Below are 12,097 nucleotides of genomic sequence, written 5' to 3' on the forward strand. Positions count from 1 at the left end.
GTCTTCCACATTATGCCCTCGGGAGGGAAGTGCTACAATTACCATTCTTCTTCCGAGGCAAGAACAACTGAGGTCACCCAGTAACCGGCAGCATCTCAAAGTCTCAAATCCCACGTAAACCTAATCACTTGAAATATGATTCAGAGGAAGCAAGTCACTGTTAGAAAGCTGTCACAGCACGCTCAGATGGAACCAACAGAACAGCAAGGAGCACAGACACAGCACAAACCAAACATAAACAGCAAAGGCTGCCCATCAGTGAGTATTTTGCAGGTTCCTGCAACATGAGAAACTCTTCCCCATCAATCATTGCAGTTATTGCAATGATTACTTCAGATTTTTTGGAGGGATTTGAAGAGAACCTCAGCTTTGAAAGAGAGCACCAGAGGCAAGTAAGTTGATTCCATACTAAATACGTTGTTTCCATGGAGAACAACACATTTCATCCCCTACGATCTTGTAATCAGCCTGTATCACTGCCGCCAGTCAAGCTATCGTAAGCTCAATGCTGCCCTCCGCAGAGCCAACAAACTACTACAGGTAGGATTTGACCTTTGAATTGCACAAGGCTGTTGGTGATTTACAGCTGAAGCCCCTCTCCTCTGCTCCTGGCAGCTGTATTGACCAGGCCACGATACAAGTGGCTACTTAAAAGCCACATTATTTCACTTTCACAGAGTGCAGAGCACAGGGCCACCTCATCTCTGGACAGAGCCTGCCTGCAGCTAGAGTAGCTCTACACACACTTCCTCCAGCTGCCAAGTAGGTGCGCGGTGACTCACCAAACCCAAGCACCTACCAGCAAACCAAGCTACCAGGACTGCTGACTTTTCGGTAGAGAAACTTAAACAGGTTAGCATATATTGTTTTAGAACCCATATCTCTTTTTAATTAAGACTAGACATTTCTACCTAGCTTCAAACTGTAATTACAGCTGAGCCTATTAGGGCAGATAACAGCGTACCCGCTCGACGCGAGGCGTGGCTGGCGGTTCACCCTCCACCCACGCAGGGTACTCGAACACTTCCTCCTAGGGCTGTCCCCACGGCAGGGTTCATGCGGTTGGTGGTTCATTCCCAAGCGCAGCCACCCAGGCTGCAAGGCCCCACTCTGCCCTCGTTAGCCAGTCATTTACGTGTCACCCCTGCTGTATGGGAGCAGGGCAGGAATGAGTCCTCTGCTCTGTGCTGCGGTTAGCTCCTGCTCTCCAAACACACTGGGGGAACATGCCTGTCCTCTGACTGCACAGGGGAAGTGGGACACTGGGGAGCTTTCTGCAGGGCCTGTGCACTTTTAACTGCTGAACTGCCTATGAAACCCTATCTATACAGCCCCCAAAAACAGCCAGCCTGGGTTTAAAGCTACGTGACACTGTCACACCTATTTTACCAAGGACGTTACTCAACCATTTGTACAGCAGCAGCTGAGTTCACTCTCAGCACTTAGCATTTTGAAAGATAACGGCCTTAAACATAAATCCTAGTGATTCCTGAAAAACCCCTACTCAGACTACTTTGTACTGACACTTTGAAACAAACCAGTGGTGTATCACAGGGACTTGCATTCACTTCCCAGCCTCCAAGAGGGAGCAGGAAGCAGCTTGCTTAGTTATACTGAGTACCACAAGGAATCAGGAATATTTTTGCTCAGTTAAGACTTATTTTAAACAGCATGAGAAATCAGACTCAAGAGAGTGATCAACCCACTTCTTACACCTTGAAGCAGGCCAGTCCCAATGCGTCAGCTACCATGCTCCCTGACACTAGCCTTTCAGTGAGAAGGTTAAGGGAAGCATACATTTCCTCCAAGACCACTTAGAAGGAGAGTCTGTGCTTATTCTTTGTCATTTTCCTCTTGAGATGGGAACTACTCCTCCGTCTCAGTGAAGGAAGTGTGAGCAGGAAGAAGAAACAGCATAGAAACCTACCTTCAAGATAAGTTTTAGCTGGAGGAGGGGGGGCAAGTATGCTAGGTGGTTTTACTTGTTGACACATCACTGAGAACTGAAGGTACTAAGGTAACACGTTTTCCTAAAGTTTAAATCACATTTTACATTAATACATGGCTTTAGTCACAAATGCAGTATTAAAGGTCAGTACCAAGAGTGTAAGTTCTGAGGAAGACACTTTTTGTTGCAGGGCCCAGATGACAATCATTGACTTGGCAAACTCAAGGCTTTTACTGAGCATTTCAGATAACTGTTATCAAATAGCTTTGAGCACTCTCAGCTGGAAGGTTTTCTAGCAAAATCTTCTACCTCTCCTGTGGCAGAGCTCCAAGACTGCTTACTTTGCTGGTGTGGTGGAAAGATGCCAGTTCTGGATTACTGTGGTGGAGAGCGGTTACAGAGACACCGTAAGATGATGTCAGGACTCATAGCCTTCTTCACACACACACAAGCCTAGATGGAAAATACAAACATTGAAGACTTGGACAAGACACACAGATACTTCTTTTGAACAAAGCTTCATCATACTGGCCTCTGAGGAGAAACACCATTGCTGCTTTGAACAGGCTCCTCAGCAAAGTCGTACACATTGTTTCCCTGTGCTGGAAAGAGAGTCATTCATGACAATTCTGACATGGTTACTATGTTCAGAATAACCAGTACCTCAAAAAAAAAAAAAAAAAAAAAAAGGAAAAAAGAGCCCACTTTAGAAGAAGAAATTGAACACAATAGTGACCCCAGTTTGGTAATACAGGTATCTATTTTATTAAAAAAGTTACAAACAGGTGGACTGTAGGGTTGTCTTACAAAATGACAAGAATGAATTCTACTGGAAAAAACTTTTTACAAAGTATTATAGGTAATTGTTCCATTTTTGCACTTGTTATTCCAGATTTCACCTATCACTGATAAAGATACAGTACATTAGATACATGATGTTAGGTTACATTTTTATTTGTAGAGCCCTACTGCAGTGATTTGAACAACTCCTAAACAGATGCCATAGTAAAGACAATACATATTGCATTTATTATTAGCCTCTTACTCTAATAAGCAACTTCACATGCAATCTATTGAGGAAGTCTAAAATAACTTTTGGTCCCTTTTTCCCCCCAAAGTGTGCTGAAGAAACCATCTCTCGTTTTCCCAGTCCTGTCACTCTAAGATAGTTCAAGTTTTTGAAGGTTTTTTTTTTAAATATTTTTAAATTTTTTTTTTTTGCGCTGAGGTCAATGAAAATGAACACTGGTTTGATAACTACCCATAGGAATGAACCACTGTTTAATATTAACCAACTTTTTCCCCCTTCGGCAAAAGAAAACTAAGATCTTTATGAATTACTTTCATTTCCTATTACTTCCTTACAACCTACAAAAAAGATCAACAACAACCACCTTAAAGAAAATCTACTTTGAATACAAGGTTTGGTTTAATTCTGATATTAAAGTGCAAACCTAAGTATTAGCATCAGCCTGTTTATAAAGTTTGTACAAACAGGGGAAAAAAATTTTCAAGTAACCCCACAGGAAAAAAAAATATCAGGTGTTTCGATACCCAAGCAGAAAATCTGGTGTTTGCTTCTTTTCAGGATTCATACTCAACACCGAATGTAGACTCAGAATCTTTATTTCTGCTAACACTGTAAAGTCAGCCTGCAGTATTACCAATAAAACACGTTAATGTTGAGATACTGTACCGGTGATCTTTTATTGTTTTAAATGCCATCATCCACAATACAATTTGTGAGTTTTAAACTGCTTAACCTCACATATCCATCACTGCTTTTACTGGAGCTTTTCTCAAAGTTATTTAGCTATTACAGGGAAAAAATGTACATTTCTAGAAGCATGTTCAAATGACTAAAGCTGGGCTCCTAAAAACCTAGAACTTTGGTGCAGTAGGTGAGCTGCAGTTATTAAATTTCTGCAAAAAAAAATTACACATTTTAAACCACTGCTAGAAAAAGCTCTCATGTATGCAACATGTTAATAAAACTGAACAAAAAGATTTCATCTGTTCTTTGTACATTTTCATTCTGCTCTTTATACCTGTGTTATTGTTAAAATTTTCAAGTATTCAGAGAAAATGTTGATCAGGTAAACAATAAGGAAGGCAATGGCTGTTTAAAGCACACTTGCAGTTAGTATCACTGAAACCTGGTGCTTTTCCCCTTGTTACACCAACTTGTCTCTAATATTAAACTTGTTTATTGGGAAAAAAAACCAACTAAAAAGCAATTTGTGACAGTGCAAGAAAAACTTTAACAAATATTGCTTTAAAATATTATTCAGAAAGACAAATATTAGGAACTATAAAATGTAAAGTGATCTTGTTTGCATTAGATTTACATGTGCAGAGGTCTACTAGATGTCTCAATGTGCCAGGCAAAGCTGAGCTGACTGACTAGGCATACAGCCCATTTTGAAGGATACATTATCCCTTTTCAAAGGCATAAAGAAGCTATTTGTAAACAAGCAAGTTCAGAAACTCAGTAGAAGGAAAAGTGTGCTGCCATTTTTCATGCTACAATTGTAATTTTTGATTAAATTAGTTTAAGAAACACGATTGCAAGAAAACAAACATCAGCTGGAGACTTCACATCCCATTCCAAGTAATCCCTGTTGTCAAATTGGACCAGTTACAAACACAATATCACAGCTGCGTTTGCCAAGAAAAGGGATACTACATCCATAGAACAGAGGTGCCTTCAGTATCTTTTCATGACACTGTCACAGGTAAACAAAAAGTCTCAAAGAATGACCAACTACATTGTAGGAGAAAACTTCGCAAATAGAAATAAGCACTGATGCGAGGTAATATACAGAAGTAACCATTTGTTTAAGGCTCAATTTATTCTCCATTAAAACTCTCTTCTTTTAAAAGGCATTGAGTAGGTAATACTGAGTTTAAGTATTTAATAAATACAAGTTCAGAAATTGATTAAAGAAATCAATTAAAATATTAAAAATGAACTCTTGCATATTAGCCATTATATGAACTTAGAAAGCTATAAAAGGACTGATAGATAAAGAACAGATTTTTAAACTTATGGTAAACATGCTAAGCATTCTGATTAAGGTGTGTGGATCCTGGAGGCCACCAACCTTATGCACTTAGATGTATGGCAATGTGCTGTAATAGAGACAGGTTTACCAAGGCTCAGCTCTGCAACCTGGGCTGAAAGTTCTCCAAAGCAGCATCTGTGCAAGTTTCCTCTGAGTTTTATCTGCAATTTAAACAAAATAACTAATGAAAGCCATATTCAATACACATCCAAAGCGAACTCAGCTTCTCCCACAGTGCGGAACAGCTAGCTTTCCATACTGAGCTCCACAGCTCTGCTTTACACAGCAGCGTTCTCGAAGTTCTTCTCCTCTAATTCGGGTAATTCAAGAGGCAAGCAGGCAACAGCTTACTGCTCTGACCTTTGTACAGCTGCCCCTGTGGGATACTAAACTGCTTCTAAAGATCTGAAACAGCTAGAAAACTTTAGTTCTCCTGTACAGAGATATACAGGCTTTGCACCGGTGGTGGGGAGGCACTACATCACCCAGTAACATGAAGCAATGGCATTTTGCACAAGTTCTGGGAACAGGCAGATGAGCTACTTAATTCAGTTCTGACATCTGAGTTCTCAGCTTTCGGATCCTCTAAATTACTACTTGAAAACCCCCCTTAGCATTTATCAGATTTAGTCTCAGCAGAACTGTACGCCACTGTTCTCAACCAAGCACGTAAGTGTAAGCGGTGTTACCAATGTGACCAATACAACTTTGTATTTCTGATAACCTGCTTGCATTTCACAAGATTTAACTGCAGAGATATCCTAAAAGCCCCAGTCAAAGCTCAAAGTCTGTAAAAAACTTCTTCATATGCACATGCATCCACTTCACTGAAGCTTGATCCTTGGCTTCTCAGAGATTTTGATGAGCCTTCTGTATTCTTGAAGTAATTTATTTGTAGGAGTCAGCACCTTATGTTTCCTACCATATAATTTCTTTTCAAGCTGTTGATTTGTTCTCAACTAACAGTTGCTCGGACATAATCAGGGTTTCCCTTTTTGCCTAATAACTGGTCACCCCCAATATTCAGGGGCAGTACTCCTGTACTGAGAGGAGCAAACAGCCAGGTTTTGCCTGCTTGTTTGTGTGTTTTCCAGCTAACAGTAATTCTCACCCAGTCTGGTGAGCACGTGTTCCCCCACACACTGATCCTGGGCCTTAAGTTTTAGAGAGGGAGCACCCAGGCACCATCGAAACATCAAACAAACATTTAGCTTTCAATGGGGATGGATTAGACCTGCTCAATAAGTGTTTTATCTTTGCTTAGCACACAGGAGACACAAACCATTTACAGCACAGCTGTAAATCCTATCTCATCCTACCAGAGTGAGATCCATCCCAAAACTTCACCTAAATCCAGTATCCAGTGCTGTGGCCAGCAAAGAATGGCTGAGGACAGTAAGAACAGAGAAAGAGAGGAATGGTATTTTTCTTCACATGCTTTTTCAGCATCCCTGTATTTGCAGGTTAGGGGCCTCCCAACTGTGATTTGTCATCTATATTTCATCATTTAACTTGTGCTTAGTTACTACAATTAGCACCATACAGTACCTTATCTGGCTCACTTGCCCATGACATTTCTATAGCACTCTCTGGTCTCCTCTGCAAGCAAGCAGAAGGGATATTAGACAATCTAGTGGGGTAAATTTGTCTGTATTGCATAGCTACACAGACCAGAAGACAGTATACTTTCATTTTTTTAACCCTAAAGAAGAATACTCTTCCTTCAGTGCTTGCTAGTATCAGTTACTCGTGAACGGAGGGGACAGAAATCACTAATCAGCATCAGCCTTTCACCCCAATATCAAGGTGTTCCCAACCTGATTAGTACCTCTACAGAAAACTTTTAATGCACCAGCACTGTAACAGGTGCCATATTTTAAAGATTTAAAGTACAAAACAGTGTCATACTGAAAACTCAAGAGAAATACTAGAGCAAGGAACAGAGAGCTGCTACTGGAAATCTCACATCTCTGAATGAATAATGCGATGACAGAAAATTACAGCAGAAGCAGGAAAGGGGGGGGTGGAACAGGATGCAAGAACAACACACATTTTTAAAAGGAACTATGGGTTACCCTGATTATGTAGTTACATTCCATCCTTCATTTCACCCAAGGTGGCTGACTGGAACAGTAATTTAAGCAAGTGCTGCTCAAAAATGTCGTGAAAGAACCTACACATCATACCTGACAGATATGTTGAGGTATTCAGTACCAAAAAGAGGCAAGTGGTACCTGTTCATCAAAACTGACACTGCAACAGCCTTAGCTAAAACCAGGTCCAGCAGATAATCCATCCCCCACCCCTCTCATTGGTTTCTCTAGAACTGTAGAGACACAAACTATTTCTATGTACTGAATTCTGAACTAACTGATCCAGATCCAAGACTCCTCCTGGACACAGACAGGCAACAGAATTCAGAGATAATGAAGATTATGCTAGGACAGAGCTATAGTTCAAGCCCACTTCCTACAAGTAGGCTTTTCAGACAGCTAGTTCCACTTCCTTAGTTTCACTTGACCTAGGAGGGGTCCCTGCTAAAGCAGATGTTTGAGAAGCAGCAGTTGCTCCCTGGATCACAGATAAGCAGCAGAATTACAAAGCTGATTACAGCTATCACAAGACACCATCAGCAGCTCTCCTACACTAAAGCACATCAGACAGAAATTATCAGGCAGCAAAGGCTTATCATAAAGTTAATGAGATCCTACACCTACTCAATCAAAGAAAAAGGACAGACTGTGAGCCAGGAAGAAGAAAATATCCCAAACGTGTCAGGCTGAAATGAAAGACACAGAGCATGAAGCCTGTGAAGAGCCAGGACTAGTAACAAGAAAAGAGGTTCCAAACACAGTGAGATCTGGACTGAATACAAAGCTGCTTAGAGAGGAAAGACTCGGTTAGCACAGGTGACAAGACTACATTCGGCAGAAGCAGCATCTCCTAAAAGTGAGGAAGCATTTTGCTGCTAGACACTTGATGTGACACCATGAGCTAGGCAGAAAGAAGAAGAGGAAATCTGTATTATAAAAGCTTAGAACCCTCTATCTCGAGAGATCGCAAAGACGTGAGAATACAGATGTTTCTTCTGAAGCAAGAGCATGCTTAGGAAACCCATCAAATCTAGGCAGAAGTTACAATTCAAAGGAATAACACATGGCCCTGCCCTCTGCCTCAATTTCACATTTAAGATTAAGTTTTATATTTAATGCTAAATCCAGAAACAGCCAGGTTACAAAGAAACCTCCCTTAGAAGTAACCAATTCTGGAAGTATAAATTTCATGGACAAAGGGCCTGACTTTGTCAGAGCTGAAAGACAGCAACCTGCACAGGATGAACCACTAGTAACCAGTGGATTGCCATAACTTTTGGCATGATATTTCAGATCCACATACTCTTATTTGTGAAGCTGCCTTGGATATAGCTGAAACATCGCACTACTATACGTGACTCAAGATATTAACCCTCTAGCACTCTGCTAAAAAGGCAGTAGTTCCTTTGATTTACTCCTTCCTATAACCCTATGAGGCTCTGCATGCATTAGGGACTAGGGTACATGGGAAGACTATTTGCATTTTTCTCTGCTCCAATACAAGCAGTTTGCTCGGCTTTCAGCAAGCAAATCTTGGACTTACACACACCTCTTACATGGTGACAGCAGCCTTTCCTTATTCCACTGAACTGCAGATAAAAACACCGTGTATTACCTTTAGTATGACAGTGCTAGGGTCATGAGAATCTAAAATTTTACATTCACAAAGTACTTGATAACAATCTCAAAGACAAGCTTTGAGACTTCACTCTCTGACCTTGCACTCAAGATTAAAGAGAATACACAGTCCAAAGCTTCCAGTAATAACCTATTTCCCTTCTTGTCACTCAGACACAAAAAGCTCCTTTGACTCAATCAAGAGTTACTAACATGGCACTCAGAGCCCAAGCCTCAATCAGTCCAGGTGTCAAGAGGGGCAGCTCTTTCCCCTGGATTTTCACGTCCTCCCTCATCCCTGCACTTGCCCTCAGAGATCACATCGAGTTATTTGCCAAGACAGGTCCAACAGATAGCTGAAGGTCTGATGGAACACCTGGCTGCACGCAGAGCACACCAACGATGTAGAACAGCCCTTTTCAGTAACATGGATTCAAGCTGCTGGTGAAACCAGACCTGCAACAGCTACCAACAAAAACAGGAGCAGAGCGGGTCCGGAACCACCTCGCAGAGGAATGACGGTGCTGCTGCGTGCAGGGGAGGAACGGATCCATTTACACCATCAGGTGAAAAACATACACACGTGAAGGGCCAAGAGCAGCTATCCTTGTAGAAAAAAACCCCAAAATTAAAGCAATACCCAAGACAGGGGAAGCTCTATAGAGGCCCCTCTGAACACTGCACTCTTGCCACACCTCTTATGAGTCACTGGGAGAAGACAGAACGGTGCACTGGGAAGCCATTTTACAGTGTGTGCTCTGCTCTGGAGATTTTAGATGAGGAGCACTTTGCACATGTCCTTGACTAGTACATGTGTGTTTCAAGCCACTCCTCACAACAGAGGGTGATTCTCTTTTAAACTTAGTCCACTGATAAGGCAGAAATGTACTCTAAGGACATGCAGTTTCTGTACCATAGGTTTAAAAGAAAAGGTGAAAGTCTTCTCAGCAAAACTATGGGGAAACTTGGTTACAATAATCCCATTGAACTCCATAGTTCCCATTACTTGAAAATAATTCAGATACCAATTACAACCCATGAAGAAATCCACTGCAACATCACAAAACATTAAGGATAACGTAATGTCAAATACAGCACTGACGGTCAAAATAGGTACAGCTGAGATCATACACTTTGTCTCACTGTAAAATTACTGCAAATAAATGCAGTAATCCCTGAATAACCCTACTGAAGTGATGCAAGAAGTTCATTTGACTCAAGTAATCCTGTGCAACCACATGCACAAACTACCATCTCTTTCGAAGGAAGGCTCCAGGTAAGACTACTTAATTTCAGACTCCCTGTCATACTTTATCTGCTTTCTTAAACATCATGCTTATGCACCTCAATTAGTTATGACTGTTCCACCAACCTGCTCTGTATGGCCATGATTGAGGTTTGTCTTAATTTCTCTCACTGGACGATGCAAGTTGTACAACACTGATCTTGTTTTTCAGGCAGGGAGGCATAGTTCATTTGCCTGACGATCTCAGCAAACAGTTCATCCACCATTGTTTTGCTCTTGGCTGATGTCTCCATGAAGGGACAGCCCCACTCCTGAGCAAGGGCTCTGCCTTCTGCAGATAAGACCTCCCTCTCCGACTCCAGATCCACTTTATTCCCCACTAGGATCAGAGGAACTTTCTCGTATCTCTTCACCCGGACAATCTGGTCCCTCATCGGCTTGATGTCCTGATTAAACAATCCAACTGGTTAGTACAGGTAAGTAAACACATGAAACTGCTATATAACCACTAAAGCAGCACATTTAATAACCCTCACGTGCAACTGAACATTCAAAATACATCAGAAGCCTTCTTAAATTCATGTGGATCTAGAACTCAGAGGAAGCTCACCAGCCATCTTTAAGAAAAATTATTTTTAAAATTTTATATAAATGCATACACATTTTATAAAATATATGCATATATACAAATAGAAAGTGACTAAAAGAGACTTCTGGTTCAGCTAGAGGAAGACACAGTATAGCTGCTTTTAACGTTGATTTCAGTTTTCTGAAAAAAATTGTCCCAAGTCAAACGCCTTGTAATATCAGCAGCAGCGTGCCATTACACAATCATTTAGGAAGCTTGTGTTTAGTTTACAGCTTGAGAAAGCTAGTAATTTAAATAAAGTCTTCTCACTTCTGGAATGCTTAGAATAATTCATTGTGAACACATTTAATCACATGTAAGTAACCCAATTAGATGCTGTAAAGAGATTTCATTACCTAGAGATGCATTTATTCAAGTCTGAGCTAACATCGGGAGTTTACACTTGAAAGCCTGAGTCAGTCTCCTCTGCCCCCTGAGTGTTTTAAGTTACTATCAGTATTACTAAGTTCTACAAATTCTTGCATAGTTCCTAGACAAAGCAATTTCAGCGTTTGAAGTTACCACTGTGCAAAAGAACTGCAGAGAGCAGTTTACACCCACAAGCTTCAGAGTAAACATGCTATTGACAGACAAGAATAATCAAATATTAACAGAGTGGTTTACTGACTGTATGCCCATTCCTCGGATAATAGAGAATCAAAATAAGCAAAAACGAGGGGAGAAGCATCCCAATGTCACTGCTGTTGTTTTCCAAAGAAACTATGCTTTCAGCTCGTACTCAGGATTTACCGAGGCCTCTGCTAAGATAAAGTTTAGCCTTCAGCAGAAGCAAACATTCTGCTTCAGTGGGGGTGTGCAAGGTTCTGCCAAGCAGCTGGAATACACCCAACTCAGCAACTGAAGCCAACGCAGTGGTTGCAGATCCCCGCACTGCACACAGTTCTGCTAATTCCACTTATTCCCCACAAATGAAGACTCATTTCTAGAGGCAGCTTAGACCCATTACTGGCTGAGAGTTTTCCATTTTTTGGAGAGTTTTAATAGTAGAAATGAAATCCAGACCCGTAAATTATCACATATGGCTTGCTTCTCCTCTCCAGTACACCACCTACGCTGTGAAAGCATCGAGCTTATGCTGGACAGGAATATATTTTGGGGGTAGGGGGTGGAAAATAACAGCTTACTTAACAAGTCACAACTGCAGAACAATAAGACCCTCTTCAAAACCATCAGAAGAAACAAGACTTTCAAGAAGGGGGGTGGGGGAGGAAAAGGGGAAGTGATTTCTTCATAAAAGGGGATTGCCAAAAGACTTCTGTTGGGGAAGTGGGAGCGGGTCATTGTTCTCCAACACTGCGTGGGATTTAACAATGGTGGCACCCTGATAAGTACCTGCACAGCAAGCAGCTCTCCACCAGGCCCCAGGGCTGGTAAACGCGCTTTCAAACGGGCCATTTTCACTTTTGCCCCTTCGAAGATAAAGAGCTTTTACGCACACAGGGCTAACCCTGAAACTTCCTCCTCGGCCCAGCGCCTTGC

General features: G+C 41.4%; 1 protein-coding gene across 1 annotated transcript; it reads right to left on the reverse strand.

The window, feature by feature from the left end:
- Positions 1-3,146: 3,146 nt before the first annotated feature.
- Positions 3,147-12,013, reverse strand: LOC104460723 (ras-related protein Rap-2c-like). The gene is made up of 3 exons (XM_010084448.1): positions 11,951-12,013; positions 10,096-10,415; positions 3,147-5,174 (listed from the first exon to the last, which is right to left on the reverse strand). Exons 1-2 carry the CDS (start codon positions 12,011-12,013, stop codon positions 10,137-10,139), a joined length of 342 nt encoding a protein of 113 aa, XP_010082750.1. The 3' UTR covers positions 3,147-5,174; positions 10,096-10,136.
- Positions 12,014-12,097: the final 84 nt, after the last annotated feature.

This window comes from Pterocles gutturalis, unplaced genomic scaffold, assembly GCF_000699245.1.
Source record: "Pterocles gutturalis isolate BGI_N339 unplaced genomic scaffold, ASM69924v1 scaffold48325, whole genome shotgun sequence".
NCBI classification, from domain to species: Eukaryota; Metazoa; Chordata; class Aves; order Pterocliformes; family Pteroclidae; genus Pterocles; species Pterocles gutturalis.

Excerpts from the sequence above, each read along its gene's own strand:
- LOC104460723 (XM_010084448.1), bottom strand. The coding sequence starts at position 12,013 with ATGGCCCGTTTGAAAGCGCGTTTACCAGCCCTGGGGCCTGGTGGAGAG. Across the intron at positions 10,416-11,950 it reads GAGAGCTGCTTGCTGTGCAG|GACATCAAGCCGATGAGGGA; the intron begins GTACTTATCAGG and ends TTGTTTAATCAG.